At 40.3% G+C, this 25175-nt stretch overlaps 1 protein-coding gene across 1 annotated transcript in view; it reads left to right on the top strand.

The window, feature by feature from the left end:
• The window catches only part of dip2c (disco interacting protein 2 homolog C), a 209864-nt gene that overhangs the window by 149046 nt on the left and 35643 nt on the right, over nucleotides 1-25175 (top strand). The window contains exons 8-17 of the mRNA XM_022761752.1: nucleotides 1315-1434; nucleotides 4040-4237; nucleotides 11787-11878; nucleotides 16599-16709; nucleotides 19815-19938; nucleotides 22166-22275; nucleotides 23838-23940; nucleotides 24128-24192; nucleotides 24406-24499; nucleotides 24850-24969. Of these exons, the coding sequence (XP_022617473.1) occupies nucleotides 1315-1434; nucleotides 4040-4237; nucleotides 11787-11878; nucleotides 16599-16709; nucleotides 19815-19938; nucleotides 22166-22275; nucleotides 23838-23940; nucleotides 24128-24192; nucleotides 24406-24499; nucleotides 24850-24969 (1137 nt within the window). The remainder of the gene's footprint in view (nucleotides 1-1314; nucleotides 1435-4039; nucleotides 4238-11786; nucleotides 11879-16598; nucleotides 16710-19814; nucleotides 19939-22165; nucleotides 22276-23837; nucleotides 23941-24127; nucleotides 24193-24405; nucleotides 24500-24849; nucleotides 24970-25175) is intronic.

A 25175-nucleotide genomic window follows, 5' to 3' on the forward strand; every position in this document is an offset into this window, starting at 1 on the left:
ACAGATGTGAGCGGATGAGATTTCAGCCCTGGGCAGCAACAAAGGAGGCAAAGGCAAAAAAAAAAAAAAAAATCTGATTCATAAACACACAATAAAATACATCTATACAAATGGTACATTGTATAAAAACAGGCTGCAATATATACTAGAGGTCAAATTTATGCAAATACTATGAGTATAATTCACTTTGCCTTCATTCACTTAACTCCTTCAGACAGACGTGAAACCGTCCAGCACTGAAAAACAAACATTTTCACGGTCAACTTGAATTTCATGGCAACCACGTTGGGCTTGGCCATTACATTAATCTGCTGAAAGTGATGAGGTTTTCTGAAAGCAAATCTATTAACATTACACATGGCTATTTATAGATTCTGGTAAACTGAAACATGATAACATGATGTAGCTTAATTGACACATGATAATGGGCTGCATCTTAAAATATGTCATTTTTATTTATACAAAAATGGATTAATTTGTAATTTTCATTTGTGTCATCTTCATGTTTTTTCTTATCAGAAAGTCAAGTTATTTATTTGTAGACATCAAATCACTCAAAAGCATTTGTGCCCTAAAAATTTCTGTGACATTGAAGGCCAAATGACCTCGCCCCTAAAATGACGAAATTCCTGGCCGGCTTGAATTCTTGGTTTTGTTGAAAAGATGTTTTCTTTCACACCTAAAGGAATTATTCCTGTTGTGTTTTTTTTTGCTTTGTATCAAGTTGTATTTTCATGATTGCAATTGACATGTACTCTATGTGCAGTGTGTCTGCACATAGAGTATACATAGTATTTATTTGTGCTCTCCCTTACACAAGCCACAGATTTTATATCGAGGTATTGTAGTGGAGAAAACAGGATATACATTATTTCGTTTCTTTTACTTTACTTTACTCACCAGGCGTACCTGACCTGCCTCTGCACAGGACGTTACATTCTTCATTGTAATGTTGTCAGCACTCATGTCTGTATGCCAAAACATCTGTTTACATCCAGATGTCAGCACTTACACTCTCATCCCACCTCTCCATCTTAAAGCGCCTCACTCTGTAACATTGAAAGAGCAATCTGTACCCATCCTTCATCTCACATGCCTTTTTCACCTCTACCCCGTCAGTGACTGCCACGTTTAGCAGCAGTTCTGTTGAAGCGTGCCACTCCAATGTGGATTTAAGGCTCGGGGGATGCACTCAGCGTGTTGCTTGGTGGAATGCGAAAGCAACGGCTACTTCAGTTGTGCACCTGTGAAAGCACAATTAGTTTTGGGATTTACATTAAAGTGTGTGTTTTTGTGTGTGTTCCTCCTCTGCAGGTGTTCCCGTCAGCAGCAGAGTTTCAGCCAAAATCCAGCAGCTCGTCAACACCCTGAAGAGACCCAAACGGCCGCCGCTAAGAGAGTTTTTTGTGGACGACTTTGAAGAGCTGCTGGAGGGTAACTACCTCACTCTCTTTTCTTTTAAAACATATTTGAGATTAGGCCTGGTAAACCTTTTTCGAGTTTTCTCATCCGTCTTTTTTATGTATTTATTTTTTATTTTAATTCCTTGTGTTTTACATTTTGTTTCATGCTACATCATATGTTTATGCCTCCGCGCCGGCGACAGCCAGGGCCGGGTTGTCCGTCCGTCCTCGTGAACACAATACCTCAGTAACGGTTTGAGGGGATTTTCTTCAAATTTGTCACAAATGTCCACTTGGACTCAAGGTTGAACTGATTAGCTTTATGTGGTCAAAGGTCAAGGTCACTTGTGACCTCACAAAACATGTTTTGGCCTCTTGAATGTGATATCTCAAGACCACCTCAAGGGAGTTTCTTCAGATTTGCCACAAACATTCACTTGGACTCAAAGATTAACTAATTAGATTCAGGTGAGTAAAGGTCAAAGGTCAAGGTCACAATGACCTCACATTTTTGTGAATGCAATGTGACACCCAGAGGGAATTTCCTTACATCTCGCACATTCACTTGGACTCAAGGATGAACTGTTCAGTATGTGGTGGTCGAAGGTCAAAGGTCAAGGTCATTGTGACCTCACCAAATACACATTTTTGGCCATAACTCCCAAATTAATTTACTAATTATGACACAATTTAACACAAATGTCACAAATGTGACTGTTTGGCAGCAGGGAAGTGGTTAAAGGGCCACAANTAAGAGATGATGAAGTGATGACATCTTATATCCAAATGATCGAAGGTTAACTTCACTGTGACATCACTGTAACTCAGGAAGAGGAGATTGTGACCTTATTTCCTGCAGCTTGGCTTGGCCGCGAGGAGGTTATTACTAGCTGTTTAGTGACTGTTTGGCAGCAGGGAAGTGGTTAAAGGGCCACAAAAACACTCATAACTCAAAGAATAGCATACAACAGAGCACAAAAAAGAATATAATTATAATTAATTATAATTGATTATAATTTGCAAGTAAGGACATTAATAGTAATTGTGGCCTTGCTGATAGTTGTAATAACAGCAAATATACACACAAGGAAGGCCAGGAAGGCCCCAGTGGGAATGGAGGCTTTTTAATGTCTTTCTTCTCATGTTGATAACTTCAGGTAAATATTAAAATGTTGCTGAAAAATTATCCACAAGGACAAATCAAACCGTCACCAAAACCCCCATCTCCTGATGTCTAGTGTGACAAAACTAATTCTAACTGATAAATATTTCCTTTTCTTTTCAATGTCAAAAGCTGCTGCGAGAGCCAGAAGCGAATTCATAATTTAAACGTGAATAGCAAATGTTGGAAAGACTCTGTTTGGTTCGGTGTGACATTAAGATGCATGAACATGGTGTTTTGGCTTCATGTCCTTCCTGTGATCATTCTCTGCGATACAGCGGTGATGAACGTGTTGTATCATTCCTCACGCACATGCTCTTCAATCAAATCAAATGTTAACTCATAATCAGAGGATGATTATTTCATTTCATCATCATCATGATATTGTGTTTCTGAGGAGCCTACAGTTGGTCTACTAGATGAATAATTCCTCTTTTATACATCACCTTTGAAACATCGCTCTGTACCTTTTTAAATTTGTAGAAGAATTATTCATTTAAATGGCTGTTAGATGTATTACATCAGGATTTTGCTATAAAAAATCATAAGTCAATCTGCATATATAAAAAGGCTTTATTTAAAGTAAAAGGAAGACTTAAAAAAACAAGTTACTTTTAATATTTTCTGTCACTACTCAACAGATTGCAAGATAAGTCTATATTCTGTACTATTTTAATAATAGTCTTTATTTATAGAGCACTTTTCAAAAACAAAGTGCTTAACAATAGCAGAAATAAAATAGAATCAATACAATCAATGGATTTCAAAGCAAAGAGAACAGATAGAACAATTAAAACAATCAGGAGCATAAAAAACAGTACTGAGTCATTTTCAGAGAAATAAAACACTTGAAGGGAAGTTAAAACCAGGAAAAGCTCTCTGTTAAAAGCACGTTTTAAGAAGGGTCTTAAAGGAGATCACAGATTCCACCGACCTGTTGTGGAAATCAGGTCGGGGCCCTAAAAAAGCCTGGCAGCAGAATTCTGTACAGTCTGGAGACAATCAATAGGTTTTTGGGTAAGACAAGTAAAAAGACTGTTGTAGTAATCCAGACGTGATGAGATAAAAGTGTGTAAAATAGTTTCTGTCACCACGATTGTACAGGTTTTGTGGTGTGCTGCTCAAAACTTAGATTACTGTCAAACCAGACGCCAAGATATTTCACATATTCTATATAAAGGGATATATAAAGAGGGCAACAGTAGGCCCATCAATGTGTTTTTCATAGTGTTTGGAGACAATGGCGCTCTGACACGGGAGAATAAGATATATCAGGCTCTGAATACACAGACAACACGTCCCCAAATGATTCACTTATTTTTGGTTTTGGTCTTTTTATTGGATTTGTTGACAATAAGAAAAATGCATAGAATAGTTTGTTTAATATTTGTAGAGTGTTTCAAATCATAAGCAAATTTAATATCTGATCTTTCTCCCACCCACTCCCCTTCTTCCATTTTCTCCTGGCCTCCAGTCCAGCAGCCAGACCCCAACCAGCCCAAGGCCGAGGGGGCCCAGATGGTGGTCATGCGGGGCGAGCAGCTTGGTGTAGTAACCAACTGGCCCCCGTCCCTGGAGGCGGCCCTGCAGAGGTGGGGCACCATCTCCCCGAAGGCCCCCTGTCTCACCACCATGGACACCAACGGCAAGCCGCTCTACGTGCTGACCTACGGTAAGCAGAGCCTCGGTTTAACACTGATGATTCTGAACTATCTTATCACAGAGTGCAAACAAGACCCTTTCTGTATTTGACATTTTTTGAGTTGTTTTGTGTATGTGTGTGTGTTAGTGTGTGAGTGTGTGAAGATGAAGAGTTTGTGTTAAAAAATTACATCATGTCTTCATTCGCTTTTTCTTGGCTACCTAATTGGTAGAGAAATTGGGGCTGTGGTTTATAATTAGTCTCTAATATGAAAATATTATGGGTCCGAAATGTGAATCTAAGCCTGATGGTTGTGATCTGTGACCAACCATCAATAATAAATGCTTCCAGCACACACACTGCACACACACACTCACATCACTTTTCTGAAGCCTAAATCAATCAGAGTCAACCACTTCTCAATATATTGCCATAACATACCAACCAGTAGTAAAAATTGCTTTTGTACTATATGAATACAGCAGGGGTTTTGTCTGAATTGCATCCCATTTCTGTGCACATATGGTGGCTTCCCCAAGCTGATTAACTGAAGCACCAAACAATGTTTAACACCCGCTGCGTGAGCATAATTCCACTAATGGCAGCCAGACAGAGCGCTAAGCACATTTGCAAAGTGTGAAAAAGATGCTTTCAAGAAAAGCTGCTCTGCTGGAGAGAGAAGGAAACTTTATTATCCCAAAGGACCAGATTCTCAGAATATGTTTGTAAATGAATTATTTACTTGAAGAATATATCCTGAGTGACTCACAGCACAGTCTCTGCAGGTGACACTCTGAAAACTTTTGTTTGCGACAGGACTGGAGGATTTCGCTGCTTACTTTAGGATTTTGTCATTTACTTGAAAGAAGTTTTGGCTTCAATAACATGGGCAATGAATTTAGATGCTTTCATTTTAATCTGAGTTTGCTTTCACTCAAATATAGGCTGTTTGTCCCTGACACTCAAATACAACCCCTTATGGCGGCAGGAGGTACACCACAGATAAAATGTTAAAAAATCACTGTTTAAAAATAAATAATGAACGCTTTTATGATGTGCCGTGGTAAAGGTTTGCTTGTGTTTAGGCTCAAAAACAACTTGGTTAGGTTTAGCAAAAGCAATCATGGTTTGGGTTAAAATAAGTATTCTGCTAAGGTTAAAGAGGACATTCGTTGTCATGGTTACAGTAATGCGGAAACAACGTTGACAACATCAGATTGAAACAGGAAACAAGAGCAGTCTCTCTCTTGAAGTCCAATGTTTTGTCAATCCAACCTCAGTACTCAGACTTCATTGCTGCATAACAACGTCACCTGACTTCCTCCTTTGCTCATGTCATGATTACTACAGCCGCGAGAGGTTGCCTCATAATAAAACCTAACTACGGCTCGCGCTTGTGGCTTTGGAGCTGTTGAACAAAGCCTTCATCCACCATAGTCTGCTCATGCACCTCCTCAATAAGAACTATTAGTAAAGGTGCGGACCTGGGCCAGGTGATGAGGTGTAAAGGCCCAGGTGGTCTGTACAGAACCACAAGGTGTTGTCCTGAACAAAGTCGTTTAAAGCTGATGGATTTTAATCCAGGAGCCTCAAAAGAGTTGAAAGTAACATCCAGTTTGAAGGGTGAAATGAAAATACTTGTAAGTACTTGAAAGACTTGTAGATCAAGGCACCACCTTGTTTAGTAACATGGACATTGGTAAACTGAAGTTTCTCTAACAAAAAAGTTTAAACCCCTTTAAGCCGTAGATCAATCAGAATAGAAAGTAAACAGAGGAAAACAAGTCAGAAGTGAGAAGACAAACACACCATGATAAAAAAGTGATATGAAATCATACAAAACGCGCATCAATTGCCACACCTGCAGCAGTCCTATCATCCCAGCTCAGCTCCCTAAACACATTGACTGCAGCTGAATCACATCACGTCCTCACCCCGGGTTCAGTGCCACCGTTTAAATCCACGTCCGACCCTTGTCCCGCGGCCGAAGGCTGCAGATCCCAGTTATCCATCTCCCGAACGGCAGCAAAGAAAATGGCTTCTGGTCCGCAGGGTGTAAAGAGATTTAGCTGCTCTGAACAGAGCTGCCTCTCTCGGGTTGAATTTAGAGTCGGACCTCCCTGCTGTACAGCGGAGAGAATGAAGTGATACCGAGAGGACTCCAGACCCATCCCTTCACATAGAGTACATCCCACAGGCGAGCAAACAAACAAAGTGGAAGAAGCACTCACATCTCGTACTTAAAACTACAGAATAACAGAGAAAAATACTTCATTACAAAGAAAAGTCTTTGTTCACAGTGAAGAAGAGTAGATTTTCCTCTCAGCTATATTTCCCAGTTTTCATCAACCAATTGGAGCTGGCTCCGGTCACAGAAGAAGAGTAGAAAAAACACTGTATTAGATCAGCTGAAGAAGAAGAGAAATTTTAGAAAGTAGGGAAGAAAAAAGGGAAAAGAGTGGAGGCGAAAGGAATAAAATAAAAAAGCAAAGAAGAGTAAAAGACTGCAAAAGAAGAAGGAAAACACAAAAGAAAAAGGCTTGACGGAAACCATAAAGGCCAGAAAAGGCGAAAAGGATCATGCACTGAGAAAAGAAGTTAGGGAGGTGAATGTTAGAAAAGAAAGACAAAAAGAAAAAGAGGGAAATAAAGAAGTAAGGGAATGATAGAGAATATAAAGAAAAAAGGGAAGAAGGAAATAAAAGAAAACAGGAAAAGAGTAAGGATGGACAATAAAAAATAGGGGAAAGCTAAAATTAAAACTTAAGCGAGGGAGAATGAAAGAAAAGGAGGTATAAAAGAATGTAAGAAGTAAAGAAAGTTGACAGAGATTTTTTTTTATCTGGTCGAATGTAAAATCTGAGTTAACGGGCTGATTTCACAAAAACTGTTGCCGAGCACTGTTCACACGCAGATCACAACCAGCGGCAGCTTCACCAAGCAGAAAGTGTCTTTGAAGTGCAGTATTTGTAAAGTATTTAGCTAATTACCCTTCTCTGCCCCCCCCCCCCCCACAACATCACACACACAACAATCGTTAACCAAAAGGATAAATAGTGAATAGACAGCAGCTTTTATCACAAGAGCATCGCCTTTCTCCAAATAGACGTACAAATATGTGTGTGTGTGTGTGTGTGTGTGTTTGTATGTGTGTGTGCGTGTATGCCTGCGGGAGCGTGTGCGTGTGTGCGTGTGAGTGTGAAACAATCTGATTTGTGTGGAGATGATGATGAGGCAATACGAGCGCTCAGCAGACTGTGAAATGTCCTCAGCTAGCACCCAGGAGTCCTCCACCAGAGAGACAACGACACGGTGAGACTGTGTGTGTGTGTGTGTGTGTGTGTGAGGTGTGTGTGTGTGGGATGCTGAGTCTGAATCTCATCTCCATCTTCCTTTATCTTTCATTCCTGTGGTGTCGTCCCTTTGATGTCGGCCGACAAGGACAAACTTGTTTTGTTTCTTCCTGTCGAGTCGTCCTCCGCCCCCCGGAGAACAGAGAGAATTCATGATACCGAATTCTCCCGCTGTCCTTAAACTCATCCCTCAGCACGCTGCACTGCAGATAACCCCACATAATTGGCAGGAGAGAAATAAATTTGTGTTTGGAAAAAACTAAAAAAAAATCAAGCGAGTGAAGAGTTTCTCTGGGATCTTTGATCTTCTGTAAACAGCACGGCCTGTGTTGTCTCCCAACAAATCACGGTATCGATAAAGTTGCTTGGATTTGTGTACAGCATGTGGAGGACACACAAAGTGATCAACGTTCTGTGTGTTGTGTTTTCTCTTTTCTTTGATTATCCGGGTGTGTGTCTGCTTTTGTTTTCGTGTTTCCTGTAAACTATAAATCCTGTTTTAGAAACGAAAAACCGCCAGGGTCGAGCAAGTTTACACCTCACAAGAGCCAGCTCACAAGTTCAGTTCACATCTGTCCCCAGCCACCATCATTTCCACATTACTGTTTACTACTATAGAGTCACAGACAGAGATTATACCTTTAAAACTGAAGAAAAACCAACATGAGTATGTGTTTTACCCAAGCAGCAACCAGCAAGGCTGAAAAATGAAGCCAAAAACTGCAGTTCCTCTAATGGCCACTGGAGTCTGGCTTCAACAGTGAGTCAGTCCCGACAGACTCCCATGTTAAAATGTCCAACTTTACTGCAGAAATAAACATGTTTACAGCCTGGTACAAAAAACTGTTTTGGTCTCTAGAGCTAATTTCCTCCTTCATGACACTTGTTTATATAACTCACCTGTTTACATTTTATTAAGGCTTTAAGTTATACATAATTGAAGGTGTGTCCTCTTTGAGTGACAGGTGGGTGAGTTTATGCTTGCCACTAACCGGCATGCACCGAAGTCTCAGCTCCACCTCTTTTGGATTAGCTGGGAGTTAGGGGCAGAGTCAGGCAACGCCAAGGTGGCGACGGTGGCGCAGCTCACTCTGAGCTTCATCTTTATTTACAGTCTTCGGTTTTTACCACTTGAAACAATACATACAATATGATATGATATAGTACAATACAAAATATAAAACAATATCTAATACCATGACACTACATGATACAATACTGTACGCTACATTGTGATTTGATACATTGTAATACATTAGTGTACATTAGGATAGACCAAATACTACAAAAATAGGTGCAAGCAATTAATTGCTAAACATCACTGGTGATTATCAGATCTAATTGTTTATTAGTTTGACTCAAAGGTTGAAGATGCTTCATGCCCCAAAACCAAACTGACTCCAAACAACCTATTTCTAAACATCTGTAATCTGAAATGTTTCTAAAATTTTACTTCAGCACAGAGACGTGTTATCAGGTGCTCAGTATGTGACCGACTGTCGCTCACAAAGAACCCGTTTTTATCTCTGTTTAGTCCTAGGAGTCATTTTGTGAGAGTAGCTGCTGCTCTCAAATGGAGAATATCTCATTTCAGAACAGAATATCGCTTTCATTAAATTAAACTACACGATTAGGCAGTGCTCTTTTTCCTCTCTTCGTGGTTTCAGAGGACAGAAAGGCTGCTGGGTGAATCTTTCACGGGTAGAGTGAGTAACGTCATCCAAAAAAAAAAAAAAAAACAGACCCCAGATCTGCACAGACACACTCCTGATTACATCTGGAGCTGCAGCTCTGTGATTTGGACACAGTTCAGCTGGAGAGAAACGACAGCAGGGATCCTCTTCCTCTGATTGTTGAAGAAGGATGACGAGCATGTTTTCCAGCTGGAGGACGGCTGCTTGTCACTTGCAGTGTGCCCGCCATTACTGCTGAAGAGCCCTTGAACCAGGCGTCTCAAACTTATTTCATCCTAAAATTGCTTCAGGGTCACTGCTGTACATCTCACTCCTACAGATAAAAGATGAAGTCCATGGATATCAGTCTGTTGGCAGTCAGGCAGTCTGTTGTGTTTCCTGAAGTTATAACTATATCCCTAAAAATATCAGGGATCATAAGATGATTAATGATATACACAACCTACAGCAGGAAGTCATGACTTGCTTTTAAGAGCCACAAGTCAAAAAATAATGGAACCAAGATAACGCATGTTACTTCTGCCTTAGTTCTGCCTTAGTTCGGCCCAGGCTGTGGTCAGAAAGTCGTTTTTGCTTAGGAAGGTTCCTAACTGAGTTATCTAAGCAGCAGCAGCCATGATGAGAGCTGGTCGAATCCTCTATATGATAGGCGTAGGAAACACTGGAGCTTCCTTTATGAAAGGAAAGGAGATAATGCAACATTTAAAGTGATGCACCATTGTAATTTCACCGCAGCAGACCCATATGAATGTAGAAAAAACAGAGCACCTGTTTGTGACATGATCCAATCACTACTCTACTGTATGGAAATGTCAAAAGTGCCTGTGCCAGGAAACTATAAACTTGTGTCTGAATATAATTTACTCTGATCTCTTGCTCAGTTCTTCATTTCTATTTAATTCTTATTTTAATGGCTCAACCTTCTGGCTTTGTGTTTGCGGTGAGGAAAGGAGTAAATATCCCCCATATGTAATAAATAAAGTTAGCATTTAACATGTAACTCAGTTGATGTGTTGCTCTGCTAGGACCGACCGTGGGCGGGACCAGATGCTCCGGATACATGTCTGCATTTTGTTATTGCCTTACTCACCACTCTGGCAGCAGGTTTTAATGAATCAGGCAGAAGTCAGCAGCACGTGGCTGCACAGACTCTTGTGTGAACCATAACAACATACAAAGTGTTTTTATTCCCACCATCTGGAAAAATGGACACATACACTTTAAACATGAAGAAGAATAGATGTACTAGTTGTGATACTTGTAATACTTTCACCTGATTGTTTTGAACTAACTTTTCCAAGGATGTCTTTATAATCATTTTTCTGGACGCGCTGTGTATTTGCAGTAATCATTATATTTTTTATCTATATCACAAAATATTCTTTCTCTGCACATTTGAATGGATGTTTTGTTAAAGCATGTAAGCAAATGACTGATCATTATGGCTTGTTTCAGTTACTATGACTGACTTCTCCACCAAACGCCACATCAAAGCCTGTAAGCAGTCGCTAGGCAGATTTTAGGCAGCTATTGGTTTCTAATCTCTCCTGGCAAGCCTAATAAAGTCTACATGCCAAAATCCCCTTTATATGTTTTTTGTGTCTCTTACCTCTGAATTCATTAATTCAATAATTTTTTTCATGAACTCGCAGTTGCACCTACTGTCACCGAATCACTGTCGCTCTGCCTTTGTTTGCAATTTACTTTTTCTCCTAACAGTTCATTTTCCTCCTGGGATCCACAAGCTCTCCTTTTCTTCAATTCATTAGTTTTGACAAACATCAGAAAAACCTCATTTAGCGTGAAAAACAATGAGGAAGTCACACCGGGTTGCTCATGCATAATATCTGCATCTGTCAGTCAGAATTAGGCGGGGGGGGCAAAGGGTGGAAATTGATTCTATTGTTGTGTTACTTCGTTAATGAACAGAGCTGATTTCTCCCTGCAGGGAAAATGAAACTGATGGGAAAGATTTGATAATATTATGTACAGGGAGATATTTAAAGCAACGGTTATTTTACACCCTCTGTAAAGTGAAAACATTTCTTCAGCTGCTTCCTGTTTTTGAGTTGTTTCTTGTTCAAAAGAGGTAAAACTTTGGTTCACATTTCCTAATAATAACCAAATACATTTGTCAATATAGTGAAACCCTTTATCTGTGTAATTATATACCGATGTGGACTATGTGTGTCCAGTTACAGTCATGACGGGGCTTGGTTTGTGCAGTGTTATCAAATCTGTATGATTATATCCATACCAGTCCACTTGTGAGGTGAAATATGAACGTTCATGTCAGTGCAGTGATTTCTTGCATATGGGGGACTCATGATGTCATCCTTTGTTCTGTTTCATTATTGTTAGAAAAGCTGTTTTATGTTTTTACAGGGCACAAAATGAATTGCTCGACATTTCACCCTTTGATCCTTTCATTATGTTTTTCATAAAAAACATCTGGGATGTAGTCATTTCAAACCTCAGGTTTCCTGCCTGTATGTACTACAGTGTGTAATAATGCTGTTTCTCTACCTGCAGGCAAACTGTGGTCCAGGAGTGTGAAGGTGGCCTACAACCTGCTGCACAAACTGGGAACCAAACAGGAACCACTTGTCAGGCCTGGAGACCGGGTGAGTAAAAAAATAAAGAAAAACTCTGATACTGACAGATTCACAAGAGTCAAAAAGAAAAGTCAAGAGTTGGCATGATATGATAACATGAGGTGTGAGGGTCTTACTCGACAGACGTGACACTTGGCTGGTCTGACATCTGATGAAATAAAGATTTGTCTTGACTTTAGACTCAGAAGTAAGGACATTCAAGTCTTTTTGACTTGAGTTTTGACTTAGTTTTGACCTGGTAAAACTCTGAAACCTGGTTTCAGAGAGAAGGGTCATCTTGACCAGCTTGTCTGGATGATTTTGAGGCCTTATTCTTTGCTATAACCTGTTAATCGGCCTGAACTGCCTGACATTGAGTTCAAATTATCCAGTTTGTGTTTGGAAAGAGGAGCAGTGCTTCTGTTGTACCCCAACCAATCAGTAGAAGTATGTAGGGATCTGTCCTGCTGACGTCACTTTCAGGCGACATGCACCTGTTGTGATGGTGGCAAGACGTTTTTCACAGTGATCAAAGAAATAGTTGATATTTTCCGAGTTGATTTATATACGGTCACGTGTTTATAGAACAGTGTGCGCCACTTTACAATAAGACTCTAAAGACTATAAAGGATTTATAAATGGTTTATTAGGTAATTCATTTGATTGTAAACACTTTATAAATCATAAATAAACATCAAGTTAATGATTACTGCTCATTAATCTTACTAATGGGTTACTACCATTTATACCTGGTAAAAGGAGCCTTATTGTAAAGTGTAAAATTTTTCATCATTTATTAATGAGTTACCAGTTAAAAATGGAAAAAACTCATTAGTAAGATTATTGAGTAGTAAACATTAACTTGATCTTGCCAAATAGTGAGCCTGCATCAATGTTTAAAAACTGTTATAACTAGTTTATAATCGTTTGTTTAAGTGTTAACAACCGAATGAATAACCTAATTATAAACCATTTATAAATCCTTTATAAGGGCTTATTGTAAAGTGGTACCTATATATGTAGGTATTAATACTGTGGATGATCATCAGAGCTAAACACTGCATCTACAGTCATCACAGAGACAGAATTCCAGTTTCAGTTGTTCTTCTTGTTATATTGGGGTGGACGTGGGAATCTCAGATCTGCCAAAACTGTCTGCGAGGCTGGAAGCCACTAGAGGTGGAATGCAAAAGTGTTTGTGTTTTAACTGGATTTAACAGAGCAGAGCCCAAAAACTCTCTGAAACAGCAGAGCAGCTGGGACGAGCAGTTTCTCAACGTCACCTCTCAAGGTTTTTCTGGGTTCCGGCCAGAAATCCTTGGCGACCCGACACATGGCCGTCACTCAGCGCTTTAAAAATGGACGTGTGTTGTCCGTCCTTCCTTCTCTGTCAGTACAATCATCACATCAGACTCAAGGCCTCTTTACCCCGGCACTCCACACGTGAAGAGATGATGATGCTGAAATGGAAACGGGTTCAGTAACGGTCCCACATGCGACTGCTGCCGTGTGACACCCCCACTGTCTCTGTTCCCCTTCGTCTTGTCCCTCTTTCATCTTTATTTTAAGCTCAATTTCCCGCTCGACTGGAGGCTAAGTCCAGACTGGCACGGGGCCAGTGTGTGTGTGTGTGTGTGTGTGTGTGTGTGTGTGTCGGTGTGTGTGTGTTTTATGTATCTCAGCCGGAAGGGTGTGTGTTTTAACTACTGTACGAGTCCTTTATTCTTCCCCCTCAGTGTGAATTAAAAACTGGTCTTTTTCACAGTTTTACTGGAGCTTTAATAAGTTGCACACGCAGAGAAATTACAGCCTGGTTGTGTATTTCGACAGAGAAATGTGTCTTCCAGGGTGATTACAGAAATGAGTTTTACTGAGAGTGTTTAGAAAGCTGAGGGGAGTTAATTACACTGAGAAATGATACAGGAGTTGTTATTTTATGAACGTACATCAGAGCGTTAGTAATTCCGTGGTAAAACAAGCTCACACCAGTTTCGGGAAATGAGTCCGGGGAAGAGTCAAACGTGGTTTGTGGATTGTGATTTGACTTTGAGAACCAAAAATGTTTGCAAGGTAGAAGACTGAACGTTTGTTTAATGGTTTTATTTGTGTATAAAACAGTGGTTTCCAACCTTTTCCAACTCATGGCCCACTTGAGAATGTTTACAGCCATCTGTCCCCCGTAACAAGACAGAGGCCAAACGATGACTCGGAGCACACACATTCAGGATTGAACTGAAAGCAGGGAATGCTCAGTTTTTCTATTTTTGTTTGACGGAGGAGAGATCACTTGTTGATTCGCTATCTGTCTTTGGACTCTCTTTCCCTTTAACTCTTCCTTTTGCTAACCAGCTATCCACTTTGATACTCCAGTCTTTGCCATGGATGTAAACCTTTAGCATGCAATCAGACTGAGATAGAAAACAAGTGTATGATGTGGTCCAGCAGCAACAACATAAAAGTTCCTATCAATCATACAATCATTGTGTCATCACAGCCTTAATTCCAGGAAAAAAAATGTTTTAAAACATTTAAAACATTATTTATGTTATATATATATATATATTCATCTTTCACCAAAATTGTAGCTTACTGTTTTGCAAATGATTTGCCGGCCCATTTGCAGTACCTCTCCGGCCCACCAGTGGACTCCGGCCCACAGGTTGGGAAACACTGGTATAGAATAAATGGGGGAAAGTGACATGTTCCAGAGGCAGGAACTATAACCCCACAGTAACTCCATAGCAATGTTTCTCTCTGGTTATTTTATCTGTAGATATAAATCTGTTAATAAAATTGTATTCTCAAAAAAAAAACCAAATAAAAAAATTGATTTAAAAAATAACACTTGCAGTAGAAACACTATTTGCAATGTGTTTTAGCGTTTTAATCTTTTCTACAATAACTGCATAGTCAGTGTTTTCCAACTTATTTCTGTTTCCTTTTCTGTGACTGAAAATGTCTGTTCCTTCTGTATATAATAAGATATACCACCACAACATTGGAGTATGGCATCCATACAGCAGTGTAAGCTTCATATATTATCATCCAGTCAACAGGATGATATAAAAATGGTATTGTCTAGAAATGTGAATAATGTCAGGATGAGCACGGTGGCACAGAGCGGCGTGCTCTTCCCCTCCGCTCTCTCTGGCTTCATCTACAGCTGAAACCTGAACGTCTCCAATGAGACCTGCACATGTCAACATTAGTCCTGGTAAAGGGTCATGACATCACTGTCATTCACTCAGGTGCACTTAGCTTATAGCTTCAACCCCATGCCACACACACATACACACACACACACACACACACATCCAGTCTCGTCCAGTATATGGAAGCTATTAAGCAGCACTTAAGCTGGGATTCACCGTTATCATCGCAAGCAGCAACTGGAGCCGAACTGGATCCAACATGGCAGAGCCGGAGATAAATGGTCTGCTGCTGTGGCGTTACAGAAGCACACTGGAGCTGGTTGTTGTGTTCGTGTGCTGTGTGAAAGATGGTAGAAAATATGTTTCACGGGTGGTTTCATGGTGTAGATATGATCGTCAGATGAGTCAACTACAAGGAGAATACAGATAAATGTACAGGATGAGTTCTTACATCAGTAGAAATGAAAATGCTAGGGCCTCTGTTTTTACTTGAGTTAGCTCTGCTAGCATCACCTGATTCTGTGGGTATCATGGAGTTTTGAAACTTCTGAGCTTCTGCAGAAAGTACTCCCTTACATGAAAGTTTTTATTCCTCTGCACCGGCGACAGCCGGAGCCAGAGGAGTATTGTTATTGTGACCGTTAAACCGTTTAAACTGGAGAGAAATGAACTGAGGGAGAGAGAGAGAGAGAGAGAGAGAGAGAGACTGAAATGGAGGAGAGAAAAAGAGTGATGGCTCACAGGTTGACAGGTACAGAGGAGAGCATAGCAGAGAGTCGAGGAATTAGAAAAAGAAAACAGAGGAAGGAAAGGCAGGAGGAGTGGGTTAGGTTAGAGAGAGAGAGAGAGAGAGAGAGAGAGAGAGGGGCTGACCAGATGCCCCCTGAAAGATTCAGCTTTTATTCTTTTCTGATAAGACCCATTATCTGCATGGATGAATTTCTGGCTCAGTGGCGTCAGTTCATATCAGCGAACATCTTTCAGAGTAACACGCACAAAGAACATGCTGCGAGCACATTTTCCATATAATTCTTTTTTTTTTCCTGACTCTTTGGCCTTTCCCGCTCATTCTGTAGTTAAACAATCATCTCCACAGTAGTGACGAGCAGATCGGCTCTGATGTCATCCATGTAAACATAAATCATCTACCCACCACCCAGACTTGCACCTCATCACACATTACCAGTATTTCTCTGTGGGATATTACGGGTGATGATATGGTAACATATTAAACTGAGGTAGGCAGGTTTTAAATAAATGAAAATTAAAAGAAGCATTAATAAGCACTCTGTGTTTTTGTTCTTGTGTTTTATTTTCTTTGTATATCTGGTTGATGGATTCATTTAAATATTTGTATCCCTTCCACTGCATATATTATGTTATTACTGTTTCTTTTGACTTGTTTATTTTTCTCATTTTTATTATTATTTTATTATTATTAATTTTTTCTTTTTCTTTTTTTTCATTTTGTAAATTTTTTACATTGAGGTGAGGTTTTAATAATCGCCCTAGATGGCTTTCTGACCTCACCTGCACATCCACCTCATAAAAAATGATATACAATATACAATGATATGTCCGTCTCCTTCTGCCTGTAGGTGGCGCTGGTCTTCCCGAACAACGACCCCGCTGCCTTCATGACGGCCTTCTACGGCTGCCTGCTGGCTGAGGTCGTCCCTGTGCCAATAGAAGTCCCACTGACCAGGAAGGTAAGTGTTCTTCAGGGTGCACAACCTCAACTAGGACTTGATCAGTTTAGTTCAATACTAACTCAACCCAGTAGTGATTCTTATGTAAGTTCGATGTAAATGAAAATGGCAGCTGTTTATTGGATGATGTTTATCAGTTTTCAGTTTTCAAAGTAAGGATGGTGACATTACGTGGACATTAAACAGAACATTTTGACTTTATGTAGAAGGTGTTTTGCAACATTCTTAAAACCTGTCAATCTGATAACCTGTTACCATGACGACATAAGCCCTTGGTTAAACTTTGGGCATGGTCTTGGTCGGATATTGAAAAAGTCAACACTGACTTATATACAAATGACCATATATATGTATTGTCAGAAGACAGGATCAGATCATTCCAGTCAGGCTGAACTTTGTATAGAGCAAGAACAAAGGACAAAGAAATGAACACAGATTGGTCAAGATACATATCAACTGATGATTACATCCGATCACAAAGACCCACGAGATATACATACACATGTCTACTACTCATATAGATATCCTCAGACACAAGAAACCTGGAAAGTCACGTAAAGATCCAAACCGTGTGCAGCTCTTGACGTCTTTAAGTATAAACAGGATGAGGAGAACAGTGAACTTCTTCACATTCATTTCTAATAATACAATCAATATCATAAAAGAAACTCCTGACTGAATGAGGGGGCAACTAATGATTTTACTTCATCATTTTGGTATTAAAAATGATCAACCAGCCATTTAATCTTCTTTTACTTTCACGATTATCTAAAAGAAACAAGTTGTAGTTCTCAGAGAAGAAACTTTGTGTTGTCAAATTATCCTGTTGGGTCGATTTTTGATCAGTGGTTTTTGATGGTTTGTAGTTTTGAGAATTATGTGTTGATTTCTTCGGTGTTTGAAGAAACTGAGAAGCAGCAGCAGCACGCTGCTGAGAGAGTGCAGCTGATGGAAACAGACAGTGATGGAGAGCTTGTGTGTTTTCAGGTGATTGAGAAACAGTCGGCCCTCAAGTGGTCGGAGGAGTTTCTTCTTCTTCTCCTTCTTCTTCTTCTTCATGTCAAACAGTGTTAGTGAGTTGAAAGGAGGACATGCAGCAGAGTCTCGCAGCGCTAATTCACACCAGTCAGTGAAGCTAATTCTCAGTTTGTGGGGATTGTATTAAAGACGTGAGTCACGGCGCAGCACAGAACACACTGAGCTCTGCTGAGGCGTAATCACAACCAAATGTCTGTGCTGTTGTTGCTGCTGTGGATCCGTCTGAGTCACAGTTTGGATGGATTGTCGCCGGGCGCTGTCGTGTCCTCAGGACGGCTGACGTGTGTCTCAGGGTCAGCGGAGGTCTGAGTGTGACGCTGTGGATTTCAACCTTGTGAAAACATTTTTTTTTTTTTTATTCATTTTCTTTTCAATCTTTTTACTTTTCTCTAAAATAAATGGATAAATGTACAGAAAACAACAAATAACAAAAACAGATACATGTCTAAATAAAACAATAGAAAAGTACATGAATAAATAAATGAATAGGAGAAATAAACCACGACGTGCACGAAGCATGTGACTTAAACGTCCACTGAAGAGATGAAAAGTTGCTCCAGATGAAAACATCACATCTGTGAGGAGCAATGAGGAGACTGCGACCTTCCTAAAATTCATACAGTAAATGAACAGAAATGTCACATTTTCCACATCGTTTTCTTTTGTTTGAGGATTTTTAGCTCTTTTTTTATTTTGTTGTGTCGTTGCGCTCTCTTCTTCTGCAGTGGTTTAATGGCACCAACTCGATGATTAGCTCCACCAGCTGTTTTCTCTTGATGCACCAACACATGGAAATGCACATTCATTTAGACAATTTTCTGGATATTCTGAAGTTTAAAATAACTTCATTTTGAACAAAGTTCCATCTCATGTATCATCTGCTGTTATATCAATGTTCAGGCATATTGAAGGCTTTATCTCTTTACTTACACCCCAGTTATTTTGGTTTCTGCAACAGTTATACCATAAACTAGTCTGCCTTTATAGTCGAGGGGTGGTCCGTACAATTTCACCTTTTACCTGTCTCTGTGCAACTTCAGCCAAATAATGTATCTACAAGATCCTTTAGAACCTGGTACATGTTGAAATATCACAAGTAAAATACAGTAAAACCAAGGGTTATGTGCAATAGACATATTTGCCAAAACCATCTTTACTGAGCTCTGCTGTTACATCATCAGCTAGCCCAATAATAAACTAAAAAAAAAAAAATCCACAACTGTCTGCTGCCCTGAAGGCGTTTTCCTTTTAAATCATCCCCAATACCAAAGACAAGAATTCCACTTTTACAATTCCATATGTTTTAGATTAAAATGACGTGTTCTCATCTGACTGTAAATGCAATAAATCATGGAAAGCTCATATTGATGCCGGAGAAGAGCAGCATGTTAATGTTAGAGAGCAGAACACATAAAATATCTGGCAGATTATTATCAAATGATGTAGTTACTAAATGGACAGAGCTGCCTACTCCTACGTTGAGTGGCGAGTGTTTACAGCTCACTGAGTGAAACTTTTATTTGTGTTAGTTACAATATGAATCTGGTAGAAATAGAACTTCCTGCTTAGGTCTCTGTACATTTCTGACCGACTCCTGGAGCTTTAGTTTGAACATCATTTAGTCACAGATGACGTCCCGCAGGAAGAGAAATCCATTTCTACAAACTAAATTTAACAATTCCACTGGAATGGTTTCAATGATTTAAGCAAAATCCAATTGTATTAAAGCTCCATATTGTATAAAGGCAGATGTCCATGTGTTGTTTGATTATAAAGCAGGTCTAGGTTCTATATTAATACTGTGAAAGTATCAAAGCCTCAGTCCACAGAGAAATCGTCGTATGGATGATTCAAGCAAGAGAGTTTCATGTCAATCTCAGTGTTGAAGCTTACACCCAGAACCCTGGAAACCCAAACTAACACCTCACTCCACCCTCCACCTCCACCTCACTAACACTTTGCACCTGTAGAGAACAGAGGAGCTAAGCAGGACCCAGAAACACGTATTGATTAACTACAACCCAACCCAGCTGTTTAATCACGTTTGATCCGTCTGTCTCTCTCCAGGATGCCGGCAGTCAGCAGATTGGATTCCTGCTGGGGAGCTGTGGAGTGACGGTGGCTCTGACCAGCGACGCCTGCCACAAAGGGTTACCCAAGAGTCCCACCGGAGAGATCCCACAGTTCAAAGGTCTCACATAAATAAACGCACACATACATCCTGTCATCACACCTGTGCACATACCAGCAGTTTATCTGTGGCTACACACACACACACACCCACACACACACACACACACCCAAGTCTGTCAACAAGAAGTGCTTTGCTTACAGAAACGTGAGGAAGTGTATTTTAAAACACAGTAAAGTAGAAAAAAAATGTGTTATAATAAAATAAAATAAAATATAAATGGACTGGAAATATTGTTATAGTGCAGTTACAAGGCAGTAATATATAATGAGCTGACAACACACATGTGACAATACACTGATGTGAACACACACAACCACTCATACAGAGGTCAGAGGTCAGAGTATGGCCGTGCTTCTCTTGTTTCGGTGCCGCTTTCCCGTGTCTCTCCCGTGTGGGATGAATGGAAAGACTGATGGCAGCAGACAGCTGGCTGGGTGATAGATGACAGGATGATAGAGAGACATAGAGAAAGAGAGCAGCACCAGACAGAGAGAGAGAGAGAGAGTCAGTGAAGCAGTAATGCAAATCGATAGAGAAACTACTGACAAGACGGAGGAGAGAAAGAGAACGGATGGAAGGAGATGCATGATCGAGGATAGAGAGACATTAGCAGTGAATAGAGAGAGAGAGAGAATCTCCTAGTGATTAATAACGACTGTTTGCTTTTCAGTAATGGATGTATAAATAGCAACGTGATGCCGCCAGATTTACTGCTCCTCACTCAGCATGGATTCAGGAGTGTGTCTGTGTGTGTGTGTGTGTGCGTGTGTGTGTGTGTGTGTGTGTGTATGTGGCTCTATAAGGTGGAGTGCTCCTCTTATTGATCAGCAGGCTTTAAACTCATCTCATTCACATGGCTGATTGTTTCTTCTGTCTCGCTGCCTGGCAGGAACATCAGCATTAATTCAGACATAACAGCTCTCACATACTCAGGGTTTTTACATTCGCTCATCTTCTGCCATATAAACACTCAGCGCTGAGCAGCACGTCATCCCAGTCATGAAACTCTGTCTTTGTGACAGTGGGAGTAAAATCTATGCATGTAGACGCTCAACACGATGCTCTCCTTGACCAGATAATACAGATATATATGATAAATTTTTCACTGATATGCTTAAAATATCTGAGATTACATTAAAGCGAGGAGGGTGTGGATGCCACTTCAGGTCCATGAGAGTGAGATTTACACGTCTCTGGGTCCTGACAGTTCTGAGGCCCTTCCTGTGTCTCCAAACCATCAACTGTCTGTGACACAGTATCTCGCATTTGCAGCCAGGGGCAGGGATACAACATGGGATACCTGGGATGCCGATGACATGGCAGCATAGGCCTTCATGGCTCCGTCAAAGGCCAAATATGCCACCTCCAACAGACTGGGGTTGGATGGACCCAAAGCGATTGGAGATCACTGTGGTCAGCTCTTCCACAGGCAAACAAGTTCCCCCTTCACCTCTGAAATTGTGGCTGCAAGAAAGGCTGCACAGTGAAGAACAGGTTCAACAACAGCAACAAAACAATCAATGTGTTTTTGAAGTTTTAAGCTAAGTTTTTAAGGTCGTACGGAATATTGTTCTACTCCCTACAGCCGCTGTGTTGTCAGGGTTGATTAACAAAACGATTAAGCTTGTATGCAACAGACAGGATGTTGTAAAGTCTCGCCTAGGTTCTGGGATACAATCACACCGTGAGACACTATTCATCTGAGCAGGTTATGGTGTCGCATATGGCGTCATTGGAATCCTTGACCATCACAACATGGGCGGAGCACTTTTCTAAACCCACATTACGAAGTGCTTTACACAAGACAGCAAAATAAAACATGCAGGTCATAGAAGGCAACAGTAAATTAGAAATACAAGTGTCTTAGTATTTGTGCAAATAGATCAAAGGTCGTGTCACCAGCAAGAGGGAGATCAGTAAAAATCAATAAAAAAAAATGTAAAAAAGTAAAGAAAACTGGAGGTGTCAAAATCCAGAACCAGTCCTAGTACTGATCAAAAATCTGGTTCCAGTCCCAATCCAGTCTAAAGGAGGTTCAACAGCTAAATCAGGAGCAAAGATCAAGATTTAAATGTTACAATAAAAATGTCGCCAACATTCCTAAAACAACTGAAGACAGGCCTTCCCAAACATTAGTTTCCTTACCCATAATCCTCTCACCAAGACATCTTTTCATACATTGGAGACTTAAGTGGAGGTTTGTTTTGTGTCCTTGTGTGTCCAGGCTGGCCCAAGGTGCTGTGGTTCGTAGCAGAGTCCAAACACCTCTCCAAACCGCCCCGAGACTGGTTCCCACATATCAAGGACGCCAACCAAGACACTGCCTACATCGAGGTAACACACACACACACACACATACGCACACACACTGATACCAACACTGAAGCGTGTCTACTCGGGGGCACTAAAACATTTCCACTCGTGGAGTTTCGGTCATTACCGTCTCGTGAATGGAAATCAATGGTGTTACATGTCTTTTGGATTAGAACCGCTGCTTCTCTGCCGACTGCCGGTCAATGCTATCATCCCGTCTGATTGATTTGAATTCATTTAACGACCCCTCGCGCAGCTGGGGCCTTAATTGCACCGGCAGCAAGGTGAAATGTCTCCTTGATTGCGCCACGGATTGAAAAAGGCCGAGAGGAAAAATGATGAAAGAAGAGGGATGATTGAAAAAACGATCGACCTTTAGTTTTTAACAGAAGCTGCGACTCAGACAGTCGAGACAGATGAAATTACTGTGCATCTTATTCCTGTGGCTTCTTTAACATTTATTTGAAAGATAATGTCTCAGTTTTTTATAACTTTAATAGCTTCATTTTCATGCCAGCGGTTGTTTTGTCAGATAGGTGCCAGACTTTTCAGAGAGAGGAGATCTTATTTTGGAAAGAATGTCATTGATTACTGTCGACTCCACAGCACTCAGACATCATTCTGGTTTTGGAAACTGCTTTTTGGAAAGCTTAAATCCAGCAGTCAATACTTCTACAGCTGATTGAGGCCTCAGAAAATATATTAATATTAGTATCACAGTATCTTAAGATGACGGAGTAACACCTGTATTGTTCTATAACCTACACTGGTAAACAAAACAGGATGTCGAAACAGGAGTCAGAGGCAACGGACTCATTGTCATTGTATTTTATCTGTTGTTCTTTAGTGGACTGTTGCTAATTGGCTTAATAAAAGGTCTAATGATGAAGAACATTCATAAGTGCCTCTCCTTTATGTGCAAGAGCCAAACAACCCTGCAGATATACAAAAGATTTCTGTTGTGATATGTATCATATGAAAACACCATAATGAAAGTTGCCTGGCTTATAAGCGGTTTATTTACCAGTCTAAATGAAACGTTGCCAAGAGCTGTCTACAGTAATGGAATGCAACACCAATGTTAACTCATGTTTTGCTTCTATTTTCTATCACCTTTCTTCTAACTAAGCTAACCAGCTAGCTCCAGTCCTGCTGGCCCATCTTCTCACTTTCCGATACCGAGTCACTGTAGCGTCCAGTCCACCATGAATATATATATATATATATATATTACAATGGTATTTTTCATAGTACCCTGTTACATGTACCACAGTACACAGTTCTACCATAGTACACATAGTATGGTACCATTGTATGTAATACCACTGATAAAATACCATAGTATACTGTACTTTTAAAGGTACCATGGTGCATCTATCTATCTATCTGTTGTGTACTGTCGTAAACTATAGGGAGTTTAATGGTAAAGTTTCTTATGGGATGTTTTTAAAATTTCATTTGCAGTGTAAATTACTCACACAATATCTATATTACCAGAATATTCTGCGGCCTCCTTGTCCCGAGAGGACTTCACTTACTGTCTCACAGTAAGAACACCTCTCTCTGTCTGTGTCTTTGTCCAGTATAAAACCTGTAAGGACGGCAGCGTTCTCGGCGTGACGGTGATGAGGATATCCATGCTCACACACTGTCAGGCCCTCACACAGTCCTGCTCATACACAGAAGGTAACACACACACGCACATACATTTACACCTCATTTTATTCAGTTTGTAGTTCCTCTCACCTCAGATGGTGTAGAGTACTGCTGATAATAGCAATGAGTCAATTAAACTGTACAACTGTATTTAAAATAATGTCCTGTCTCTCACTGAATATGGCGTTAATGTTAATGTCTCTGTCTCGCCCTCCAGCTGAGACCATAGTGAATGTATTAGACTTCAAGAAGGATGTTGGACTGTGGCACGCCGTCCTGACTGTAAGGAGAAACCCACCTTAATCAGAACAGTGTTGATTAATCAATTTAAATAATGAATAATAAGGAAATTAAACTTTTATACATACACCAGTTATTCATATTCCATTCTTAACTTAATGCTTTACAAAAACAACTCCCCTCTCTCTCTCTCTCTCTCTCTCTCTCTCTCTCCCTCTCTCCCTCTCTCTCTCTCTCTCTCTCTGTGTCTGTCAGAGTGTGATGAATATGATGCATGTCATCAGTATTCCCTACGCCCTCATGAAGGTCAACCCTCTGTCCTGGATCCAGAAAGTCTGCCAGTACAAAGGTAAAATATCCACCCTGGTACAAAGTACTAGTTACTGCTTCAGAAGAAGCTGTGAAACATAGATAAAGTTAACATCAATGAACCATTTCCATATTAACGTTGAGATGTGAGTTTCTGTCCTACACACTGTTGCATAATAAACTTTAATTTATTAATAAATTTTAATTTTTTAATGGTTGGTTATGTTAAGAAAGTCTGATTTTGTGATTTACAGTAACGTAATGTGTGTAAACACTGTATGTGATGTGATGGTTTTTGTGATGTGATGGTTTTTGTGTGTGTGTGTGTGTGTGTGTGTGTGTGTGTGTGTGTGTGTGTGTGTGTGTGTGTGTGTGTGTGTGTGTGTGTAGCCAAAGTGGCGTGTGTGAAGTCGCGGGACATGCACTGGGCTCTGGTGGCCCATCGGGACCAGCGAGACATCAACCTGAGCTCCCTGCGCATGCTGGTTGTGGCTGACGGTTCAAATCCCTGTAAGAACACACTCTCTAAAGACGTAGCTTTGCTGTGTAGTAAAGCTAATGAAGTCATTAACCCTCTGAGGTCTGAGGGTATTTTCTCAATTTCTACATTATTTCTTAAATTCATCTTTTAAAAGGTTGCACATAACATAATGTCCAAGTGTTTATGTCACAATTTTCAGAACTATTTCAGCTCTTTCTGTAATGAGGCCTTTTTC

Source organism: Seriola dumerili, unplaced genomic scaffold (assembly GCF_002260705.1).
Source record: "Seriola dumerili isolate Sdu_G_001 unplaced genomic scaffold, Sdu_1.0 BDQW01000432.1, whole genome shotgun sequence".
NCBI lineage: Eukaryota > Metazoa > Chordata > Actinopteri > Carangiformes > Carangidae > Seriola > Seriola dumerili.